The following is a 24,987-nucleotide window of genomic DNA, read 5'->3' as shown; positions in this document are numbered from 1 at the left end:
GAAACTGTAAATGTTCTAGTCACAAGCGCTGAGACCACACCTTTGATCATCTTGTGATGGGGCTTGTAGTGTTCAACAGTTAAAACGTCCGTATGCCACGTGCAAAACAGGCCGCGTTTAGAACTACATTTCCCACAATGCACCAGAACGCTTCAGTCCGCCACGTGATCTCCAGGATTCCATGCAGACTGCAGACGCATCCCCATCAAAGTATTTAGCTGTGCACAGGTATCGTATCTTCGGGAATATTAAGTTTTATTGTATTTTTATTGTAAAATAAGATTTTATTATATTATCAAAGCAATGTTTTTTTCTTTTAAGCTCATGGAATAGCATTTCTAATTTGCGTAGATGTGTTATAGTTTGACTGTTGATTTTCTACTGCAGTTGTGTTAGCTGTTGGCCTGTGCTATGTTTTCAAATATGCTGTAAAATATCGTTAATGTAGAATTATTGTAAACAACAACACATATTTAAAACAACACAAGCAAGCCCTTATCAACAATTATTTATAATTTACTCAACTAGTGCAAAGTGCCCGTGCAAAATCAGTTTTTGTGTGTGTTTTTAGTAATTGTTGGTTCGGTGTATTTGAGTGTTCATTGTCAAAATTACACAGCAAAAGTTCAGTGACATTTTTATTTGTGCATGGTAGAAAGCAAATACTGATACTGACATAATGACATACAATATGGAAAATTGAACTACACGATTCAGGGAGCAGGCTACACAGTGAACTCCGAGAAAACGCGTTGTGAATAGGCTACTACAAATGATGGCCGTGAATAAAATATAATATTCAGAAATAAACAGTGTAGCTGACTTTGTTTAGCTGACAGTTTTTATGTCTTAAACCACAACCCTCTAATGTCAGAATAAACCACAACCCTCTAATGTCAGAATGTTTATTTTTAAACCACAACCTTCTAAGTGCTTCTTTTACCGATATATTTACCGATATCTTTTGCATTTCTAATCCAAACAACGTCAAACTTGGCACTGCACTTACTCGTGCCCGTAGCAAGACACCTGTCAAGTTTGAAATCCATCGGACTAACGGTTCGAGTATATGCGAATAAAACACACACAGACAGACGTTCCTGTAATTCATAGATAGATGTACTTAAGTTGTGTGGTCAGAACTTAAAGGCTGATTATTACATCCTAAACTATTTTTAATAATGTTTTTAGGATATCTTTGTGTCTTTTAGCACTGAAAACATCAGTATATCAGTTCAGAGAGGGAAAATCAACATTATCCACCTTTTCTCAAAATTGAGAAATGACAGGTAGGTCAGGTTTGGTTGGTATAAACAAACTATAAATGTCTGTTTTTGTCGACTTTTTGGTCCCTTGTTATTGCTGTGGTTAAAAATATGAATTTCCTGATTCATTTGCCTGACAGATCGAGCAAACAACTTCCCTCCTCTGCCGAAGTTTCTTCGCATAAAGCCATGTTTTTACCAGAATGTGGATGAGGAAATTCCGCAACCCCACTGCCAGCTTGTGCGTCGTGTTTACAATCTTTGGATCTGTGAGTAAAGAAATGCAAACTTTCCTGGGAATAGTTTGGTTTCAGAAGTTCCTGTTTCCTAGTTTGACAGAAGCAGTTAAAGGAGTGGCTCACTTTCAAATGAAAATTAGCCCATGATTTACTAACCCTCAAGGCATTCTAGGTGTATATGAGTTTCTTTTGAATACAGATGAATACAATCGGAGTTATATTAAAAAAATATATATAATGGCAGTGGATTGCAGCCATCAGATTGAAGCTCAAAAACGTGCATCCATCCGTCATAAACAAACTCCAAACGGCTCCAGGGGGTTAATAAAGGCCTCCTGAAGCAAAACGATGAGTTTGTGTAAAAACGTTATAAGTAAGGAATAATTGACGACAGGCCGTTGAATTATTAGAAAAATAATGCACACCCGAGGTGGTAATGCGGTCACGACGCGAAGCGGAGTGGCCGTTCACCTCGGGTGTGCATTATTTTTCTAATAATTCAACGGCCTGAAGTCAATTATTCCGCTTATACTACAGTTACCACACCTCGAAACATTGTTCAGATTATGTATTTCAAGACGTTTGTAAAGTTTTTGTCATTAAAACGCTCTTGTATGTAGGACTAATTTTTTACGCATCTAATCCCATGCCTCCGTTGCTAATTCCAAAACGTCATTTTAGAGTTAGTAACGGAGGTTTGAGCCACTGATAGCAGACTAATGCTGGGACACACGACTAGCTGACACATTCTCTGACTGTTTTTATCGCAGCATATTTTAAACACCGACTTTGAACACAGACTGAATGCGCTGAACACGCGTTTGGGCATGATCAGTCATAAGAATCAAATAACATTCATAACCGGCCTTAAAGTGTGTCCCCGGCTTTATGCAGTTATTAATGCAGTTATTAGAGAGAGATGTGCAATAATGAGACAGAAAAGCATGTGCGTCAATATTATTATTTATTTATTAATTCAATTCGTTTTAATTAATTCGTTCATTCTTTTGTTTCTATTATTGACAGATGACAGTAGACTAGCCAAATAAATGAAACACAAAGCCCTTTTAACAAGTAGGCCAATCAATAATTATTTATTTGTTAAATTATCTGCAATAAAAATCCGTGCTGCAGGACTATCCATTTATTTAGCCTATATTCAGTTAAATTTTCTATTGATTATATAGGACTATATGCTTTATTTATTAAAATTAAACTGCATGTTTCCATTGATTGTGAAGCTAGACATTGAAAATTGCAGATCAAGCGCATGGGGCTAAATGTTTTTTCTTGTTATGAATTGTATCCTATTTTCCGTTATTACAGTTGACTACGCGAAGTGATATGGAACTGTAATGCGGTCAAGACCTGCCTGGAACTACTTTAGCTGTGCGTTTCCCTGAAAATAATGCACACCTTAGAACGTTCGTCAACCAATCAGATTCAAGCATTCAACGGCCCTGTAGTATAAAGTAAAATAACTTGCTTCCGGCCAAACGAACATACAGATTCCGACGTAATGCGACTTACTGCTGATATTTACGCTACGCCATGACGGCGCACTACGCTACTTCTGACGTCATGAGTTGCGTTAGTTGCGCATTAGGGGCATGTTATGTTCGTTTAGCCGGAAGCTAGAATTTTACTTTGTAACGTGTTAAATATGAATATTTTTCTTACACAAACTCATCGTTATGCTTCAGAAGGCCTTTATTAACCCACAGGAGCCGTTTGGAGTTCGTTTATGATGGATGGATGCACGTTTTTGAGCTTCAATCTGTTGGTTGCCATTCACTGCCATTATAAAACTTGGAAGAGCCAGGATATTTTTTTATATAACTCCGATTGTATTCGTCTGAAAGAAGAAAGCCATATACACCTAGGATGGCTTGAGGGTGAGGAAATCATGGGCTAATTTTCATTTTAAAGTGAACTAATCCTTTAAATGGATAGTTCACCCAAAATGAAAATTCTGTCATAATTTACTCACCCTCATGTTTTTTCAAACTCGTAAGACTTTCGTTCATCTTCGGAACACAAATGAACGTCTTTTCAGTGAAATCTGAGAGATTTCCGTCCCTCCATTGACAGCTATGCAACTACCACTTTGACGCTTCAAAACGTTCATAAAGATATCGTAGAACGAATCCATATGAATTGAGCGGTTTAGTCCAAATTTTCTGGAGACACGATCGCTTTATATGATGAATATGTCAGTGGAGTAGCGGTCAATATGACGCAGCTGTCAATGGAGAGTACAGAACTGGCTCATATTTCATTAAAAAGATCTTCATTTGTGTTCGGAAGATGAACGAAAGTCTTACAGGTTTGGAACGATCACTATCACTGTAAGATCTGATCCCTTTATCTGATGATTGATATTCTGTTTTTCCAGTATACTCTATCACACTGTGCGTTAATGTGGTGGCCTGCATAGCCTGGTGGGCCGGAGGGGGTGGAGCGATCAACTTTGGCTTTTCGCTCCTCTGGCTGCTGGTTTTCAGCCCATGTAGCTACACCTGCTGGTTCAGGCCGCTCTATAAAGCATTCAGGCAAGGAAACTCTTTTTAGCGAAGGACAAATTTGCTGAGGTTGGTTTTTCCCTTTGATTGAACTGTTTTTTTTGTGTGCGTCTTTTCAGGGCTGATAGTTCCTTCAACTTCATGGCCTTCTTCTTCATTTTCTTCCTGCAATGTGTTCTCGCCTTCATACAAAGTCTTGGAATATCAGGTTGGGGTGCATGGTGAGTAACATTGAAATGTTAGGATATTCGATAATTAATATGAATTGAGTTAACATCATTTGTAAATGCCTTTAACTATGCTTTAATCACGGCCGGAGGATCTCAGACCAATTTCAGGGAAAATCCCCACTAGCAAAAAGAGTAAAACAGTTTTTATAGAATAGGAGCATGAAAATGGTGACATGATCCATTACTTCTTTTTTTCTCCAACATGATTGGTTCTTCTAATGTCTAATTCAGCAAATCATCCTCTGTTACTAGGTTGAAGCAAATCTGGATTTCTTGATTACTTCAGCTTGTTACTCAAGTCATGAGTTTATAAGATAGCCGTCTAGTCTTTTTCATCTGCATCCGTTATTTCAACACACACTAACTTTGGCCCAAGTGTTGGGGACATTTAGTTTTCAAAAGCATATACATGTTAAATCCTGCAAGAAATAGGAATGTTAGACCATTAAAATTTCCTTATTTTTAAGTTTGACCACAGCTTTAATCAGCAAAGATGCATTAAAGACACAGTATGTACGATTTTTTGGATTAAAATGTCCAAAAACCACTAGGACAATGTAAACTTGTTGAGTTGTGCTAATGAGTTGTTGAATTGAGTTGTTGAGCAATACTTGCATTATCCCAAATGTTTCCAACAATGTTTAAATCTAGGGAAATCAGCTATTTTAACCAGTTTAATGACCCGCGTCACCTATCAATGACATCCTATCTGCATTACCCTCGATTTTCGGTTTTACTTCCATCGAAACCATGAAAACACCAAAGATGCTTTATATGATATGTTTTATTAGACAGGTGAGCAACTGTTTTGATGCTTTTTATCGACAGAAAGCGAATCAATGTTATATAGTTTAACATGGTTAATCTTATTGTTTGAATCTCTTGTTTTCTTTATTTACCATGAGTACCATGTTTGTACCATGCCTCCTTACTTTGTCAAATGGCTAAAACGGCAAAATCAGAAAGAGCTTTATTCGTAGTAACAGTAATACAGCATTTTTTCCACCATACAATTTATAAGCCGCATGCCATTTAGCAACACAAGTCATTCATCTTTTATTATGTTAATATGATATTCTAATATCGATCTAGCTTACAGCAGTGTGCAACAAGGTCTCATAACAGCCACCGAGCGAACGCACAGAGTAACGTTAACATAACTTTCAACGCACCAATCACCGACAGGGGTGGGTGTTGTGAGGTTTTGCGCTCGTGCACGGCTGCCTATGACGGCTGCATGCGAAAACCTCACAACACCCACCCCTGTCAGTGATTGGTTGGAACACTATTTATTTTGGTTTTGAGTGGTGGTGAAACCAACTGTTTTTGTGTGCAGATCTCAGAGCCTAGGCTGCCTACAGAGACGCGTTTTTTTGACGGCATGCTTATGGGGCGGGCAGCAAGCGGATCGTTAGGAAAGATTAGATGAATGTGATCATTTATGTTTGGGCCTGAAATCGCTGATACAACCTTTAACAGACCAGTCTGGAAGTTTCTAGTATGCCTAGTAAGATTAGCTGGTTCACGGGTGTTTAATTGGGGTTGGATGGACTTCTTTCAAAAACATTTAAAAAATTTAACCTACCCCAAACGGTAGTTTGTATTCTGCTTTACCCCAACTGTAACTTTTTTTCCCCCATATTTATTTTTTGATAATTATTTGTAATAATCAAAACAATTATAAATGATTGTAGTTATTTATTCTTAGTTTTCAAAAGGGATCTTTTTGTGGTAATCAACATTATTATTATTTAACAAATGTTGTGGATTGAGCTTAACTTGTGTTGTATCAATAAATCCAGTCTTTGTGTGACCATTTTAATACTTCCAATGATGTTAACTCGCCATATTTTCCTCTCTTCGCAGTGGTTGGATCGCCACAGTGATGTTTTTCAGCACGAATGTAACCTCGGCTATATTCATGCTCATCTGTACTCTGCTCTTTACTGTAGATACAGTTCTCATGGGACTTGTTCTCATCAAGGTATGATTTGAACACGCACACAACCCTACTAAATACTACTAAAAAACCTTTAAAGAGCAAATCCTTAAAGCTGCAGTCCGTACCTTTTTGGGGTAAAAAATTATCTGAAAAATTACTTGCTTATAATAAAAATTATGAGCAAGTACATAACCAGCCAGCGTTCAGAACGATCTGCTTGCCTTCGCTCGATTCAAAACGGTAAGCTTGTAATAATGTTTTTAATTCCAGTGGTACTGGTGGATTTCTGCGGGAAATTGGAGCATGTCTTTGCGTCATTACGTCACATCTGTACACATAAAGAAGGAGTCTCGGCTAGTAGGCTATGAGTGTGTGAGGATGTTGGAGGTGGAGATTTATAGCCTTTTCTCACAGCACTTGATAGAATTAAACTTATCAATTTGACGGTGGATCCAGAAAGGTTCAAACGACAAGCAGTGACAACTGGAGATTCACCCGTTGCAAAACGCAAAAGACTTCGGAGTGACTACAGAAAAAAAGCCGATTGAAACCGGGCCCATGCGAAAACAAGGATAATATCGGAAGGGCATTAAATGTAGTTACGCAATGCTGATGTTGTTAACATTAACAATTTGAGAACAAAGTATAATTTGCACGGTTTGACGTGATATGATAAGCGATCGTTAGATTTAATCGGCGCGATTTACTGCAATGCTTTTTTCCCCTTAGTTGGTCAGAACAAAAGTGGATGTTACTTACTTGTTCAGACGACATTTTCCGGTTAAATTCTTAATTTGGTCATACTTCCAAAAAGTAGAATCTGTGATTGCGAATGACAGGATCCACACCGGCGCGGCGACTGACAGCCGCACATTCTCCTCAGAACATTGGATTCATCCGCACTGTGCCGTGCCAAGGCACAACCCACGTAAAGTTGATAATTCCGCGAATAACTGCAATTGCAGATTTCGAACAGAGATGGCGACAAAGAGGAAAAACTACAGACTGCAGCTTTAAGTTAAAGGAGCCGTATGTAAGATTGTGGCCAAAACTGGTACTGCAATCACTTTCAAATTACTGTAGAGCGGTGTATCCCCTCCCCCTCCCCCCTGACTCGAGGTTGCCAGATAGGCTGCAGGATCCAGCAGGAACGTAGGCTGCTACAAGGAGCTTTCAACTAGAGCAGAGCTGGCAACCCGGATGCCGAAACACTACTGACTTCGTGATTGGTAGATAGGTGGAGGGTGGGGCATCAGGCCAAAACACAAGATGACAACATCAACATCAGTTGAGGGCTGCAACTTCACTTTTTAAATGACAATATCCTGGCCGTACTACTGTTGTCAGTGATATAAGTATTTGAAATGAACATGATTTCTTAATGTCTAGTGACATATCAGGGCCATTTTATGATTAATTGAAATACATTTCTTACATACAGCTCCTTTAAAACAAAAGAGCAAAGTGTCACATTAGTGTTGTTTCCTCAAAGGTCCATCGACTATATCGTGGTGGAGGAGGCAGTTTACAGCGGGCGCAGGAAGAGTGGAGCACGGGTGTGTGGAAGAACGCCCCTGTGAGGGAAGCCGGATTCAACGCCATCTCTGAAACCGGCCCCAGTCTGCCCCAGTATCCAGCCGCTGTGCCCAACTACCCAGAGAGCGGACCCTGGTGATTCCTTTTCTGAACTACAGATGGAGCAAGAGCACCACTGTTTGTCTTAGCATCAAAGGGGCAGTTTGCAGAGGGACGTTACCCAATATTTTTGTGCAGAGAATGTAAGAAAACACTTCAGCCAGATCACAGACTTGTGAATGGTTATTTTGCTTTTGTAATTTTTTTTTTTTTTTTATATAGCGAAAAGATTGAATGTTAATCACTCCTTTTTTTGAGCTGTCAAGAGTAGATCTCTTGAACACTGATTTAAATAGAAGTGAATGACGATCAAAAATGTGTCAAAACCCTGTTCTGGGTGCAAATTCTGACAGAAACGCTAACCAGAAGGTTAAATGGCCAATCAAAATAAGCAAACTGCTCCTTTAAAGACATCTCAACACATACTACCCTCACACTAACAGCAAAATGACAGAACATTAGTTCAAAAATAGAAAAAAATGACACTGTTATATAATATTACATTGATGAATTGATTTCAGTTCATCTGAGCCTTGACTTTTCTTGTCATTCCATTGACTTGTTTGAAAATGAAAAGAATAGTTGCATATCAAATTTAATTCAAAGATTATGTTAAAACAAATGGATAGAAATGTGTATATATATATATATATACATATATACATGCATGCATGTATACGACACACAATCGCTTTACTGTTTTAGGGAAAGTGATTTTTGAGATGGGGAAAAAGCATGTCTGAGTAGTGTTTTCTAAATCATGGCAGCTTTTCTATTTACCTCAAAAAAATTCCATCTTGCATCTCTTCCACAACAGCGCTTTTGCAGTTAATTTAAAAAAAATGTTTTACTTCAGATAATTATTCACTTGTACTTTTAAGATTCACAAGCATGAATTAAATGTTTTTGTAAATGATATGATTTGCATATGACACGCCCCTTTTATACACTGCTGCAAAGCGTTTCAGATTTTTTTATAATTCTATGACCGGGAATGCAAACACATCTTGTGCCTGCTGCCTTTCTGTTTAAAGCTTTTCACGTCTTTGAAATAAAGACCGCCTTAATTCTTCATGCATATTAAGCATGTGTGAACCAATAGCTTTCGAGTTTCCCTCAAGTGCTACAATTTATTCGTGGATGTGGCTATATCCTGTGCTATTTTTATTACTGGCGTATAAATATGCATTGCGCATTTATTCCTGGTTTCATCTCGCTGAGTTTACAGTTGTGGTTGGCTGACATTTGGTTGGTTGGTTGACACTCATTTTTAATATGTGACTTTTTGCTCAATATCTCCCTCCACAGAGCTACAGGAGGTTGATTTTGCAGCGTTTCATGACTGACTTGTGTAGTGTAGCCAATGTATTTAACAATCCTGCATATGACATGTGACTGGAATGGCTCTCCAGCTTCAGTTCAATAAAAACATTCCTTTTCAGACTGTAGTCGCTTTTATTCTGGTCACTCTCTGTAAATAATAGGCGAAAAGCAGTATGTGAAATGAGTAGTGTGTCCAAATTCATAGTATTAATTGAGGTGAAACAGGAGAGAGAACAGACGTGCTTGAGTACACCGGGTCACGGCACCAAATAATACTGACTTGTATTGACATTCACACAGAAGCGACATGGCTGAGGTTCATTTCGAAGTTCAGTTACTGATAGGTAGGATGTTTTAGCTTCATTTTTCTTAAGAAAATGTTTTTTCACATTTATCTAAGTTTTTAAATGAGGCTTAACATCTTAACTTTCATAGTTAAAATTTATGAATTTGTATTTTTTTTTATTAGTAATAAAAAATAAATAAGTATAAAAATTATATTAAAAAAATCAAATCTTAAATCTCAGACTCATCCGTAATGTACTTATGAAAAATATGATTGTCTGTTGACGTATCCCCATTACTGTTATTCCTTTGGAAGCTGGTTGCTTCAATATTACTGTTTGTTGTGACACACAACCTGACCATTGTCTGTTTACTGTCCACGGCATCATTTCCTGTGTCCATGTATGTCCTTTCTAGAATTTTCCTGGGGCTTTTGATAGGTTGTCTCCCACAGCACATAAATGGAGAGATGTGGCCCATGTACAAGTTCCAGATCAGCAGACAGGCCATCATAACGGATATCACGGCCAGCGCCACTTGCATTACCACCCATTTCCTCTCACTGCTCTGATTTATAACATATGAAGGAGGCTCTTCGATTTTATGAAAACCTGATGATGTTGTGTGGCTTTCAGTAAGTATTCTCAATGTAGTCTTAATCTTATCCGTCACATCTACTGGTAAGCGTTCACGTAAGTCATAAATGGCCAGTGTTTGGTTGTACTGTCTCCCTTTCGCCCGCTCGACTGACGTGCAGGTATAGAGTCCAGCGTCATTGGCTGAAGCGTTGTAGATGAGGATGCCATCACCATACATATTGTACTTCCTGTCTGAGTAGGGGAGTGGCTTTCCAGCAAAGTTCCAGTTGACCTGGGCCAGGTTAGAGTCGGCTCGACACAGCAACCTGATGTTGTTTCCCAGCACCAGGGTGCGGATCTTTGGTTCCACAGTAGCTGATGAAGGGGAAAACATGTTAAATAAACCCCTGATTTTAATGTGGAATCAGAACAAAAAAGTTACTACGTACCTGTTGTTGGGCATCGAGTGGCATCCCCGTCTTTCAGGCTTTGTATCAGATTACTAAAATGCATAAAAGGTTGACGTTAACTGTCAGTATGGGTTGTTTATACACACCTAAATATAGTCCAGTAGATATTAGATATGCAAAGTGGTGGTTAAAGGAATGATTTACTCAGCCTCAGCTACAAAAAAGCTGACTGAAGTTAATGAAATTTGGTTTTATTGTTTAAAGGTGTTTTAAGTGATTTCTGAGAAAGTGGATCGGACCGAGCAGCACAACACATTGTAGCCAATCAGCAGCAGGGGCGTGTCCACTCATGATGGGGAGGAAAGAGAGTGAGCCAATCAGCAGTAGGGGGCGTGTCCACTCATGATGGGGAGGAAAGAGAGTGAGCCAATCAGCAGTAGGGGAGTGTCCACTCATGGTGGGGAGGAAAGAGAGTGAGCCAATCAGCAGTAGGGGGCGTGTCCACTCATGATGGGGAGGAAAGAGAGTGAGCCAATCAGCAGTAGGGGGCGTGTCCACTCATGATGGGGAGGAAAGAGAGTGAGCCAATCAGCAGTAGGGGGCGTGTCCACTCATGATGGGGAGGAAAGAGAGTGAGCCAATCAGCAGTAGGGGGCGTGTCCACTCGTGATGGGGAGGAAAAAGAGTGAGCCAATCAGCAGTAGGGGCGTGTCCACTCATGATGGGGAGGAACGAGAGTGAGCCAATCAGCAGTAGGGGGCGTGTCCACTCATGATGGGGAGGAAAGAGAGTGAGCCAATCAGCAGTAGGGGGCGTGTCCACTCATGATGGGGAGGAAAGAGAGTGAGCCAATCAGCAGTAGTGGGCGTGTCCACTCATGATGGGGAGGAAAAAGAGTGAGCCAATCAGCAGTAGGGGCGTGTCCACTCATGATGGGGAGGAACGAGAGTGAGCCAATCAGCAGTAGGGGGCGTGTCCACTCATGATGGGGAGGAAAGAGAGTGAGCCAATCAGCAATAGGGGGCGTGTCCACTAATGATGGGGAGGAAAGAGAGTGAGCCAATCAGCAATAGGGGTGTGTCCACTCATGATGGGGAGGAGAGAGAGTGAGCCAATCAGTTGTTGTGATGTTAGCTATAGTAACAGGAGAGTTTTGAGTGTCATTGTTTGTCTGGAGCTGGTGTGCTGCTGGCAACTAACAATGAACTCCTGCTTGTATACTCTTGTGTACTGAATGTTCATGTCATATGTTCGTCATCTTCACTTTAATTTGCGCAAAGCATTATTTTGCTTTGCTTCGGCTGTGATAAAGAGACACCTGCTCTTTGGGGGCGGAGCAAAATAAAGGGAGGGGTGTGTTTGTTGGGTTGATTTCAAATATCAACAGTGTTTCTCAGAAATCGCTTACTGCACCTTTAATTAAATGTTAACATTTTAAATTATTACTTTTTTTTTTATTTGCTGAAAAACAAAACAATCTGTTTTGGGAAAGTCTTGGAAAGGGTGAGTAAGTGACAGGACTTTTTTTCTCAATTCTTCCTTGATATGGGATTGTTCTTGTGTGTGAGTTTCTTACTCTTTTGCGGCCTCAGGTGATGTGGGTAATCTAGAGCACCGCAGAGCGGTGACGTCCCAGGCACAGTAAGGGTCTCTGGCCAGCACACAGTCCAGACAGGAAGAATAACGACTGCAGTTGCTGACGGGCATTTGTACGACCCCAGACGCAGAGCCTGCGTACAACTGGACCAGACAAACAACTCATGATGATTCATGCTTTTTTTCATGATGAACTATGCAACTAAATAATAAGTCATTACAAAAACAATGTAATTATGTGGAAATTACTCCTTACTTAGTTAATACTGTTTCTTATGGAAGCAAAATGAACATTAAAGTGAGTTATAAGCAAATGAATCAGAATTAAATCAAATCTGAATAGAATTGAATTAGCAACTCTTATCTATACCCATCCCCAGTATTGCGTACCTGATTCTGGTTAAGTCTTAGGATGTCAATCGGCTCAGTGGTCTGAAACAATTGAACTTCCTCAATGACATGTATTTCTCCATCATAGTTCACAGCTTTCTGCACATAACCGTTTTCTGATGGAAAACAGAAAACAATTGACTTTCACTACGAAAACAAAATTCTACATCCAGCTTTTTAACACTACTCAACAAAAAAACAAACAAGTTCAATAGCTCAGTCCAAGGTACAATTAACATTCCTCTGAATGACAGTTTACACACACCCTCTAACTGACTTTAAGAGCTGCTCCACCCTAGAGGCTAAAGGGAATCTCACCAGTGCCAACAAACATCACAGGATAGGACTGTCCGTCCGATGCAGTTACGACGTCTACCACAAGGCGGGTCAACAACGGGCCTCTCTTGAGCAGCAGGGGCTTGCCTGTGATTGGACGGACCGCGTCGTCCATGAGAGGCCGGTCTCGGATGAACTGTAGGGTTTTATCAGGGAGATCCAGCGACCCCTTTATTCCCAAACTCCTCGCTGCGTTGTTGATGCACTGTAAATATAGCACATGAAAAATTAGATGTTTTTTTATATATTTATAAACCCTTACTTATAAATATACTCCATATATAGGAGTTTTTTTGGATAATATCAGTATATTCTTTGACATTCGTTACAGCAGAATTTAAATACCATGTTATATAAAAAGGGTTCTTAAAGTAAACCATAGTATACCTCAAAAAAATTCTGGTACATGGTAGTTTTGAACTATTTTAACATCTTAAATATTACATAGAGTGAGGAAAATAAGTATTTGAACACCCTGCTATTTTGCAAGTTTTCCCACTTGGAAATCATGGAGGGGTCTGAAATTGTCATCGTAGGTGCATGTCCACTGTGAGAGACATAATCTAAAAAAAAAAATCCAGAAATCACAATGTATGATTTTTTAACTATTTATTTGTATGATACAGCTGCAAATAAGTATTTGAACACCTGTCTATCAGCTAGAATTCTGACCCTCAAAGACCTGTTAGTCTGCCTTTAAAATGTCCACCTCCACTCCATTTATTATCCCAAATTAGATGCACCTGTTTGAGGTCGTTAGCTGCATAAAGACACCTGTCCACCCCATACAATCAGTAAGAATCCAACTACTAACATGGCCAAGACCAAAGAGCTGTCCAAAGACACTAGAGACAAAATTGTACACCTCCACAAGGCTGGAAAGGGCTACGGGGAAATTACCAAGCAGCTTGGTGAAAAAAGGTCCACTTTTGGAGCAATCATTAGAAAATGGAAGAAACTAAACATGACTGTCAATCTCCCTCGGACTGGGGCTCCATGCAAGATCTCACCTCGTGGGGTCTCAATGATCCTAAGAAAGGTGAGAAATCAGCCCAGAACTACACGGGAGGAGCTGGTCAATGACCTGAAAAGAGCTGGGACCACCGTTTCCAAGGTTACTGTTGGTAATACACTAAGATGTCATGGTTTGAAATCATGCATGGCACGGAAGGTTCCCCTGCTTAAACCAGCACATGTCAAGGCCCGTCTTAAGTTTGCCAATGACCATTTGGATGATCCAGAGGAGTCATGGGAGAAAGTCATGTGGTCAGATGAGACCAAAATAGAACTTTTTGGTCATAATTCCACTAAACGTGTTTGGAGGAAGAAGAATGATGAGTACCATCCCAAGAACACCATCCCTACTGTGAAGCATGGGGGTGGTAGCACCATGCTTTGGGGGTGTTTTTCTGCACATGGGACAGGGCGACTGCACTGTATTAAGGAGAGGATGACCGGGGCCATGTATTGCGAGATTTTGGGGAACAACCTCCTTCCCTCAGTTAGAGCATTGAAGATGGGTCGAGGCTGGGTCTTCCAACATGACAATGACCCGAAGCACACAGCCAGGATAACCAAGGAGTGGCTCTGTAAGAAGCATATCAAGGTTCTGGCGTGGCCTAGCCAGTCTCCAGACCTAAACCCAATAGAGAATCTTTGGAGGGAGCTCAAACTCCGTGTTTCTCAGCGACAGCCCAGAAGCCTGACTGATCTAGAGAACATCTGTGCGGAGTGGGCCAAAATCCCTCCTGCAGTGTGTGCAAACCTGGTGAAAAACTACAGGAAACGTTTGACCTCTGTAATTGCAAACAAAGGCTACTGTACCAAATATTAACATTGATTTTCTCAGGTGTTCAAATACTTATTTGCAGCTGTATCATATAAATAAATAGTTAAAAAATCATACATTGTGATTTCTGGATTTTTTTTTTTAGATTATGTCTCTCACAGTGGACATGCACCTACGATGACAATTTCAGACCCCTCCATGATTTCTAAGTGGGAGAACTTGCAAAATAGCAGGGTGTTCAAATACTTATTTTCCTCACTGTACATCCCCTTAAAGACTATATAAGACTATTAATGACCACTCACAGCTCCTGGTCGGGGGACAGGAAGCTCTCCGTTGTACGTGACCCACTTCACATCAGACATTTCCACGCTCACCTCCGTCTTAAATTTGCCACGAGAGAACACCTCGCTGATGTCGGTTACATCAAATGCACATACCGCTGAAGACTGATCTGTTGAGCTCCTGCATACACACAAACACAACTGTCAACTGAATGAATGAGTGAATTCAGATGCAAAACAAAAGACCACGCAGGACAAAACTTACGATTGAGAGGTGAAGACAGCGTAAAAGACACTTTTCCTCCATTTCTTGTGGCGGACATGGAAGACGTCCTGTATGATGTAGGGCAGACTGGGCTCAGGGACAGAGCAATCCAGACGAGCCTTCAAGAAGGAGGTCCATTTCCTTTGGAGGGTCCTTAGACCACCCATATCACCCTGTAAAACGGGAAAATGACAAAAGTCTTTACAAGATCAGGGCCAAATCCTTCCGTTTGCACCGGTTAAAGGACCAGTGAAGTGTTACCTTGCAGACTCTGGCGACACGCGACACCACAAGCTTGCTGTAGAAGTCGTACTCCACGGCGTTCTCACTGAAGAACATGTAGACTTTGTCATCGTCGCCCTCAGGACTGTCCTCACTTTCTGAGACCACGTCCATGTAGACGAAGCTTGGCTCTTGAGTGGGTAAAGAAATGTGATTTTTCACTATGTTCGGAGCAGTTGTTATTGTGAACTAAAAATAAAACTATTAAAAGTTGTTTTATATAACTGAAAATAGCTAAAAATGTAATAGAAATTGTGCATACAAAAATCCTTAAAATTAGAAATGTAACTAATAAGTTGAAGTAAATTACTAACAATTACAAACTTAATAGTAAATTACTAAAAACCACTAACTTTAAGTTGATGTAGAATTACTAAAACTGAAATAGAAATAAATAAAAGCTATATAGAAATATTTTTAACTAAAAAACGACAAAAGCACATAACACAATTACTAAAACTTAAAATGAGAATATAATTCAAAAAAGCTAATTCAAAATATTAATAAATACTAGAATATTATTTACACAAAGCCTTTTTATTAATCTACAATTAGAATAATAAAAGCCTGTAATTAATCTTTGTTTCCTGGAGGAAGTCTTGTCATCACGTCTGACATACCATTGAAGCTCCTTAACCCTGTGCGCAGTGTAACGGAAGAGGTGCGGAGTAGGACCGGGTCCGAACCCAGGAAGTTAAAGGATGTGGCAGAATACAGGTCTTCATCTATGGAAAAATAAATAAATAAATAAACATTCCCCTCCACAATGCATTTAAAGTGCCCATATTATGTTATTTTAAAGGTTCCTAACTTTGTTTTGGAAGTCTCCTACAAAATTTACAATTTTCTCATAATAAACATTGCACACCACATCTTTTCTCAAAGAGTTTGAAAACGGTTAGTTTGAAGATTCAGTCTCTCTAAAACCTTCCACTCTGCTCTGATTGGTCAGATGGTTCAGTCTGATGTCATTGGTCTACTCTGCTCTGATTGGTCAGATGGTTCAGTCTGATGTCATTGGTCTACTCTGCTCTGATTGGTCAGATGGTTCAGTCTGATGTCATTGGTCTACTCTGCTCTGATTGGTCAGATGGCTCAGTCTGTTGTGATTGATCTACTCTGCTCTGATTGGTCAAACAGCCCAGTCTGTTGTGATAGGTCTACTCTGCTCTGATTGGTCAGATGGCTCAGTCTGTTGTGATGGGTCTACTCTGCTCTTGATTGGTCAGATGGCCCAGTCTGTTGTGATTGGTCTACTCTGCTCTGATTGGTCAGATGGCCCAGTCTGATGTCATTGGTCTACTCTGCTCTGATTGGTCAGATGGCCCAGTCTGATGTCATTGGTCTACTCTGCTCTGATTGGTCAGATGGCCCAGTCTGTTGTGATTGGCCTACTCTGCTCTGATTGGTCAGATGGCTCAGTCTGTTGTGATGGGTCTACACTGTTCTGATTGGTCAGATGGCTCAGTCTGCTGTGATGGGTCTACTCTGCTCTGATTGGTCAGATGGCCCAGTCTGTTGTGATTGGTCTACCACTTACAGTGCGTGTTGGAAACGAAACACCCATTACCATATCTGAATTTTAGCTCTAGAGGCTTCCTCAGCACTCAATACACAATAATACTACCAGACAGCGTAGTTTTTTCTATATCAGTTCCAGCGTGAGTGTTCCCGAAATGTCGACAACACAAATCAAACTCTTCCAGGGCTATGTTTGAGGGCTAGTCAAAATAGACGTTGTTCACGGGCAGCCAATGAAGACCGTAGACTGGCATTATGCAAATTTATTAAATTGTTACGTAGGTTTGTAACAGGAAGTGAGACTTGAATTGCTGACGTCTCTTTTCGGCAGTTCAAATCGATTCTTTCTTTTAAGAGACAATATCTTAATTTGTCGTGCACTTTGATCTTTAAAACTTTTCTGACCTTTTACCTTCACAAACAGCTATATTACACAATGCATGAAAGGGAATATTCGAAAAAGCATAAAAGGACACTTTAAACTGCTAAAAAACCTGCATGGACGACATACATACCAACCATAACAGAAGAGGATCTCTGGAACGGATCGAAAGGACATTTCCCCCTCCCGTCTTCCAGCTTTCCCTCCAGCTTCAGCTGCCCATCATTGTACGTCTGCTCAAACAAATGCAATGAACGCAAGGTTTTTTATCTTGTTTTCTATTACACAAGCGCTTGATGGATGACATGACACCTGACGTTCCTAATCTCATACCAGGAAGAAAGTGATAGATTGCGAAATGCAAACAGTGAGTACAATGACTTCTTGTCCAATTTCTTTATACTTTTATATATATATATATACTTTAATATATATATATTTGTTCACAATAAAATTAAGAATTTAAATTTAACATTATTAAATATAATAATATAGGAAATGTGTAAATATTAAAATATTTTTACTATGTCACTTACTATGTAATCGCAGGTTGGGCTAAAGGCGTTTGTTCCGCACACGTACATCATGCTGTTGTTCATTTGATGCAGCATCCGTACATAATTATGACAGTCGATCTGAAAAGGTAATCAGATTTTTGATATCATATAGAAAAACAAACTCCCTTGTTCAAAGTATTTAAGTTGATGTGTTTATGTGTCTTTGTGAGAATGTGTGGCAGTTACAGAGATCTTTACTCACGTCAGGATGTTTTCCTTTGGAGGTGCACTCCTTTTTTTTCTCTTCTGTAACCTTCCAAAGCACCTGATGGGTGGAGAGAAATCAATACAGACTATACAGATGTGCTTTGAAACAGGGTGGAAGAATTCTGTCTTGTTGTTGCCAAGAGATAAAGGAAAGGAAATCAAACCGGCACCTTAGACTTGGCAACGGAGATATCGTTTATGTCAAGGGCGTAGACGGCCTCTCTCGCCCCCAACACCAGCAAACCCAGATCCTCCCTAATCAGCATTGTTGAGTAATTCCAGACACCTTCCTCTTTAAACATGATCACATGGTTATCTAAGGACAAAAACATAAATGCATGTAGAATAACAATGAGATTGAAGTATTATAGCCAAACACGAACACTCTAAAGGAAGTGCTTAACCTTCGGAGGATGTTTGATCAGCAACCACAGGAGGTCAAAGTAAATATTATATATGTGAACATGCAGGAGGTTTTATTTTTCATTCATTTGCTTTAGAGTGCAACAGCGTTCGCCCTCTTTTTCAGCAGCACTGGTTCCGGAAGTATTTTTTCGGTCACACTTTTTAGATTAGGGTCCAATTCTCACTATTAAATACGACTTTTGCCTTAATAAACTCCTAATTACTGCTTATTAATAGTTAGTTGTTAAGTTTAGGTATTGGGTTGGATCAAGGGATGTAGAATATGGTCATGCAGAATAAGGCATTAATATCTGCTTTATAAGTACTAATAAACAGCCAGTATCCTAGTAATATGCATGCTAATAAGTGTTACCAATTTTTCCATAGGGATTTAAAAAAAAGTCTTCATTAAAGCGTTATCAGCCATGAACCAAGCCAACCAGCCACGAGGTGAATCTTAACATTACAAACTTTGATTTGAAGCAAAAAAGTATTTGAAAATTGTGAGGGAAAGAACTACAATCCCATGAAGCATTGCGAACTGCATAATCGAATTAAAAACAATAGAGGCACATACGCAAATATTTAAGTATTTTGAGAGCGTACTATAGGGAGATTGACTCGATTACACCATTCGCAGTGCTTCATGTGAGTGGGCGGAGCTAAAGAGCTTGCATTTTGATCGTCTCAAACTCTCTGATTGGTGGAATTTTCTGTACAGCATTATGGGTAATGTAGTTTTCACCACAAATTCCCGTTAAACACGATTATTTTAAAACTAAGTTGAAATAATGTGGGCTAATGCCCTTCAATATTATCGATTAACAACCTCGTAGCTCACAGTAGTCTTTAAAGGTTTATAAGTTATAGTTCAAAGTCAATTTCTGTATGGAGAAAATGAATAGGACTTTTACTTCTGGAAATCGAATGTTGCGCACTATGGGGATTTTCAAACCTATTACCAACATTTGGCGACATGTCTACATACTAAAAACCCTGGTTTTTGTAATTTTGTAAGTTCCTTTTTTACATAACTTTTTTATTTATTTTCAGGTTTATAAAATAAATAAATATATATTTATTTACATAAAAAAAAACAATGGCAGAATGTGTTGCAAGTAACAGGGTTGCAAATTAAACTACCACTCAGAAGGCATCAAATGTTCTTTTGTAGTTATTGTTAAACTAGTATATGAAAACTACTTTTTAGAAAGCAAAATATTTGTTTGATATTTTATTCTTACAATAACAGGGTTGACTATTGAGCTTGATGAATGCACTCAACACTACAATTTGTGTAAAAATTAAGGACATTTTATGAAATTATTTATTGATGTTTAAATATTTTTAGTACGTTTTTGGTTTAGAAATTCAATTAAAATCAGTCAAAGTCAGTCACAACAATGATTTAAATATAATTTTGGTAGATTGAGTCAAAATTGTGATTTACATTGTCATATATTTTAATTAAAAGATACAGACAAAAAGTTCAAGACTTCAAGAGGTGTCGCATGTCAAAATCACCCTAATAAGTTGATGTACAGACATCGGTTGTGTACTTTTATGTTTTCTATAACATATCTAATAGAAAAACATGAGATTTGTGTGCTGTATTTGCTACATGCTGATATTTAGCTCACAGTTGTACTCAATTGTAAACTCAAGAAAGACTCTTACCTTCATATTGAATGGTTTTTCGGGGGGTGCTATTCAGATTGCTCCATCCAGTGTAGGCAAATGTCAGAAAGATGCCATGCAGAACGATGAAGAATAACAGAGGATAATACATGGCTTTGTTCTTCACTTTAACAAAAAAACTACAAAATGATAACTTCAATATTTAACATATTTAACAATAAGCTTTTAACTCATGTTTTTCCATAGTAGATTGGGCTATATGTAGGTGTCCGTATCCAACATATACGTTTATCATTTAAGAGTTTTTGTGGCCAAAAGTGGTAGTCCATGATGCTGGATGCTGAAGGAGTGGAGATAAACCTTGTCCACTGTCCCGTCTACATCTGTAGAACAAAAACACACGTTACACTGAGATCTATGTCAAAACACACATATGATCCCACTTCCCAAACACGAAGATTAACTTGAAGGCCTGTTCCTGCATGAAGTGCACTAGACCATTAGATTTCAACAGGAGGGTGACAAAAGAAAACAAAATCCTCCACTCAAACTCATCCCTTAGTAAACACCTCGACTCAAAGCTGCTTTACCTAAACATTCCTCGCAATGCTGTATTTAACACCAGGAATTCAACGGTGACTCATTGTTGTTGCAACAAAACAGCGCGCTGACAGATCACAGCAATCGTTTGCGGTTGAAAACAAGAAACACGGGCCGTTTTCCCACTCGGTTCGGACTGAAGGTGAGCAAGGAGGCAGGCTGAGACATGTGCGGATTAGGGTACTAGGAGGATACCTGAAATTGTTGATGCCTGAGGCCGAAAACTCGCTTGAACACCGTTGCATGTTCGCGTGACGCTGTGTTGCATAATTCACAACAGTCATCATGTTTGAAATGTTTACATTGAAACGAGATGCTCGTCTTGCGTGATCGATTGAGCAACATCCAAAAGTTCGAGATCAAGAGATATAACAACCTGGCGTAGGTTTGATTTTGAAATTGGTGGGGACGGGGACATCCCCAGAAGCTGAGCTGCATCTGTCAAAAGGGATAGTTTATCCAAAAATGAAAATTCTGTCATCATTTACTCACCCTCAAGTTGTTTCAGACCTGTATGAATTTCTTTCTTTTTCTGAACACAAAAGAAGATATTTTGAAGAATGTTGGTTCAGCAGAAGAAAGAAATGCATACAAGTTTAAAACAACTTGAGGGTGAGTAAATGATGACAGAATTTTCATTTTTAAGTGAACTATCCCTTTAACGGAAATGAAGTGTTGGCATATTTGTTTCACATCAATAATGTTGTTTGTCCTGTTGGACATGGCACGTTTTTGACCAACGTTTCCCATTTCTGATGTCATTTCTAGCGAAAAATTGTTATTGAAGTAATTAAATATTTGCTTAGTTTTCACCAAAGTTCGCTCTATTTTGCTGTAGATCATTAAACCATTATGCTGCCTCAAGCCTATCAGTTTTGTGAGGGGCCTACATGTGCAAACGCTGCCTACAAAGTCATTGCCTGATAAGTCAGCTGCCTAATTAGTCTACCAGCCCTGCGAGCATGGGAACAGGTGGGAGAGGCTCGTCCGATAAGTTCTTACTCAGCAATAATTGGATTTGGCATGAGTAACAGCAAGCCTGTCTGCCAGAATGACTAACCAGAATTCTGTTTTTAATTAGGCAAAGTAGAAAAATCATGCTCACTTATTTTTTGCAAAAGCAAGCACTTTCTCTTCAGAAAGCTAGCTCTTATCATGCCTGACTTCCAAAAATGAGCTATTTTAACATTTATTTTCAGCATATATCAGTCAATATATATATATATATATATATATATATATATATATATATATATATATATATAGTATATAATAAATAAATAAAAAATGTTATGATGAATACGTTTTTTCAATAATTTTTAATATTTTTTAATATGAAAAAAGGCTTCATTAAAAGAATGAATTCCTTAAAAAATTCTCAAAAATTCTTTGCCATAATATTTCATTTTTATTAAGATTATTATTATTATTATTATTATTTTGAAATGTTATAAATATCAGAAATTGTATTATTTTTACTTTATCAGAAATAATATTTAATTTATTCTTTAACCAATTAATGTAAAAACAAAACAAACAAAAAAAACAGGAAGTGATATCAATGATAGCTCATCTAAAGACCCTGACGACTCGTAAAGAGAATTGCAAAGATTAGAGCTAGAAAATCTTTTTAATATCTCTTGTGTCATTCTGTCATTTCACACATTAAGCAACTGGTAATTCCAGCTTCATGTATAACTAGAGGCTTTTATAATTGAACTGTATAGGAACATAGTTCCTGAGTATTCAAATGGTTCAGGTTGAACTGAAAAGCTTCATGATTTATTAACCTGCAGCCTTCCAATGACACTCACATTGCGAAACACTTTTATGTTGGAAAAACACACCCAGTTTGGCCTTTGTTCGTACAATTCACTAAAACAAATACTCTTAATAATAGTGAATGCTGAAGGTGGCATTCATCATCAGCTAAAGGTTAAAGCTCTTTGTAGAACAACAACAACAAAATGCTATTGTGCCACGACTACAGAATATATTCACAAAGACACTAAAAAAAATGGTACTTAAACTAAAAACACAGGTGAGTAGGTGCATCATATGAAGACCTGGGAAAACAGATGGGCGTAAAAAAAAAGAGGAACATTCCCTTCTAGCGTTCAGGCAAGTCAGAGCAGGACTTGAGAAACTGTTGAGTTTACCTCAGTGTTTTATGTGTGATGTGTGTACACTCAAAAATAGGTTCTTTATCTGCAATTATGGCTCCGTGAAGAACCTTTAACATCCATGGAACCTTTCCATTCCACAAGGTTCTTTATAGTGGAAAAGATTAATAAAATGTTCTTCACACTAAGAGTTCTTTTTTAGAACTGTTCACTGAAAGGTTCTTTGGGGAACCAGACATGGTTCCTCTAATCTATGGCATTGCGGGGGAAAAAAAACCCTTTTGGAACCTTTATTTTTAAGAGTCACACTTAAAATGTGTATTTCATCGCATTAGATCACAAAATAGGAAGAAAAAAATGCTTATTTTTTAAATGACATTTGTGATTTGTGTTCATGTATTAAGTCAGTTCTAAAGTTCTCACTGTCAGATTAAGCAAAGGTGAATTTTATCACATTGAATATGCTTTTTACAACCACTTTCATCCTCATTATGAACAACATATTCTGTTTTATCATGTAAAACGTTTTAGATGTGTGCTTGTGTTATCGTTCTTTAAAATTAATGACACTTAGTTTGATACTAGTATCTAATCCAATGCCATTTAGACTTTTTATGTGTAACTTTTGGGTAACACTTTAGGGTCCCACTCCCACTTCTTAGCATGCATAGGATACTGGCTGTTTATTAGTACTTAAAAAGCACATATTAATGCCTTATTCTGCATGACCATATTCTACATCCCTTAATCCAACCAATAGCCTACCTAAACTTGACTACTACCTTACTAACTATTAATAAGTAGCCTAAGGAGTTTATTGAGACAAAAGTCAAGTTAATAGTTCGTTAATAGCGAGAATTGGACCTAATCTAAAGTGTGACCCTGTTTTCCTGAATTTTTCTTGATCAGGCATACATAGTCTAGGTAAATTGATGTCAAAGTTAAACTAGTACACATGGATTCACTAAACCCTATGAAGAAGCGCACCTTTACAGAAAGACTAGCGCCTAATTAAGCATAAAGTCTTTCATTCTACTAAATTAGCCTAAACAAATATTATTACAGCGTAAATCAACTCACCAGAGATGTCAGAAATGCTCTTGAATGGCTGAATAATTGTCGCTCATGTGTGTTCACTCCGAGTGAGACTGTGTGTGTGTGTGTGTGTGTGTGTGCGTGACAACACCTGAGAGAGACACCGTCACATCCTGCTCATGAATCACCAGTCTCTCAATGCTTGAGGATTGTGAAATTATCAGATATTCTAGTATGGATGATGAGCCGTGTACTTATGCTGTCTTCGCTTGCAATCGGAATGATCATAACAACGAATTTCCTTGTAAGAAAATAGGACACGAACTTGTCAAGTTAATCTCTGGAAACTCGGAGAAAATGTTGATTCCCGAGTTTCCGAGTTGGGCGTGTCATAGCCTACAAACTTTGAGGGAGAACGATTGCTGAAACTGGTACTATACTTTCTTTAGTTTATTCCACAATAGCTATGTAGTGGAAATTTTAAACTGTATATTAAACTAACCATGTTTCTAACAGCTAACCTTATTTAACATCTAACATTTGAACAGAATGTACGAAACCAATGGAAAACGTATTACTTTGAGTGTGTGCGTGTGTTTGGGAAATGAAACTAGACAGTCTCGGTAGATGACCGTTGTGATTAACAAAATGTCATCATTAAAACAAAGTTTGCTTTACCTAGTAACAGATGGGTTTGCATATGAAGAACCAATCAAATGGGGAAATTATGTAATGCAGCATTACATTTATGCCATACCTCTATAGCCTACTATAAAAACTGTTATATTCTCTAGTCTACACTGTGGGATTTTCTCAGTGGAATTTGTCTGCGATCCTCCGGCCTTGATTCTTCTCTCCCGGCCGTTATAACTTAGGCATTTAAAGGACATTTGCTGAAAGTCTGTCTGTTATTAGGCTACTGCTGCGCAGCAGGTCAGTTTAGGGAAGCAAGTAAGTTGAGTAAGAAGAGACTCGGCCAGTTGTCGACGGAAGACGCAGAGAGCTAGAGTAGGCTATAAAGGTTATTAAGTGTCGATTGGAAGACGCTATGGGTGTCAATTTGAAGACGCCAGATTTATTTATTAAGTGTCGATTTGTAGTCAGGTTTACGGAAAAATCCACTACAGCTACAACTCATTATTTTCGTT

The 24,987-nt window shown here is 38.6% G+C and overlaps 2 protein-coding genes across 3 annotated transcripts; one reads left to right on the top strand and one right to left on the bottom strand.

Annotated features, from left to right (window-relative positions):
* The first annotated feature begins 157 nt into the window (after positions 1–157).
* Positions 158–9,274, top strand: scamp4 (secretory carrier membrane protein 4). 2 transcript variants are annotated; one of them, XM_084116522.1, is made up of 7 exons: positions 158–228; positions 1,212–1,289; positions 1,406–1,534; positions 3,900–4,056; positions 4,146–4,247; positions 6,123–6,240; positions 7,691–9,274. In XM_084116522.1, the coding sequence occupies exons 2-7, from the start codon at positions 1,283–1,285 to the stop codon at positions 7,871–7,873; spliced, it is 696 nt and encodes a 231-aa protein (XP_083972648.1). In that variant the 5' UTR covers positions 158–228; positions 1,212–1,282; the 3' UTR covers positions 7,874–9,274. The 2 variants fall into 2 exon arrangements, with proteins under 2 accessions (XP_083972648.1, XP_083972647.1); XM_084116521.1 differs by having other exon boundaries at positions 164–228; positions 1,192–1,289.
* Positions 9,275–9,278: 4 nt separating this feature from the next.
* Positions 9,279–23,983, bottom strand: LOC311084471 (semaphorin-4E). Its single transcript, XM_084116519.1, has 15 exons — positions 23,885–23,983; positions 20,121–20,464; positions 18,209–18,354; positions 18,034–18,096; positions 17,811–17,909; positions 17,408–17,507; positions 15,992–16,096; positions 15,351–15,502; positions 15,090–15,262; positions 14,846–15,005; positions 12,734–12,956; positions 12,416–12,531; positions 12,006–12,169; positions 10,469–10,521; positions 9,279–10,394 (listed from the first exon to the last, which is right to left on the bottom strand). The coding sequence occupies exons 2-15, from the start codon at positions 20,230–20,232 to the stop codon at positions 9,673–9,675; spliced, it is 2,388 nt and encodes a 795-aa protein (XP_083972645.1). The 5' UTR covers positions 20,233–20,464; positions 23,885–23,983; the 3' UTR covers positions 9,279–9,672.
* Positions 23,984–24,987: the final 1,004 nt, after the last annotated feature.

The sequence above is a fragment of the Abramis brama genome, assembly GCF_963993115.1.
Source record: "Abramis brama genome assembly, chromosome: 6".
Classification (NCBI taxonomy): Eukaryota; Metazoa; Chordata; class Actinopteri; order Cypriniformes; family Leuciscidae; genus Abramis; species Abramis brama.
This window is presented reverse-complemented; position numbering and strand designations above follow the sequence as displayed.

Excerpts from the sequence above, each read along its gene's own strand:
- LOC311084471 (XM_084116519.1), bottom strand. The coding sequence starts at position 20,232 with ATGTATTATCCTCTGTTATTCTTCATCGTTCTGCATGGCATCTTTCTG. Across the intron at positions 18,097-18,208 it reads TCTCCGTTGCCAAGTCTAAG|GTGCTTTGGAAGGTTACAGA; the intron begins GTGCCGGTTTGA and ends TCCACCCATCAG. Across the intron at positions 16,097-17,407 it reads ATCCTCTTCTGTTATGGTTG|ATGAAGACCTGTATTCTGCC; the intron begins GTATGTATGTCG and ends ATTTTTCCATAG.
- scamp4 (XM_084116522.1), top strand. Across the intron at positions 1,535-3,899 it reads TGTTTACAATCTTTGGATCT|TATACTCTATCACACTGTGC; the intron begins GTGAGTAAAGAA and ends CTGTTTTTCCAG. Across the intron at positions 4,248-6,122 it reads ATATCAGGTTGGGGTGCATG|TGGTTGGATCGCCACAGTGA; the intron begins GTGAGTAACATT and ends CTCTCTTCGCAG.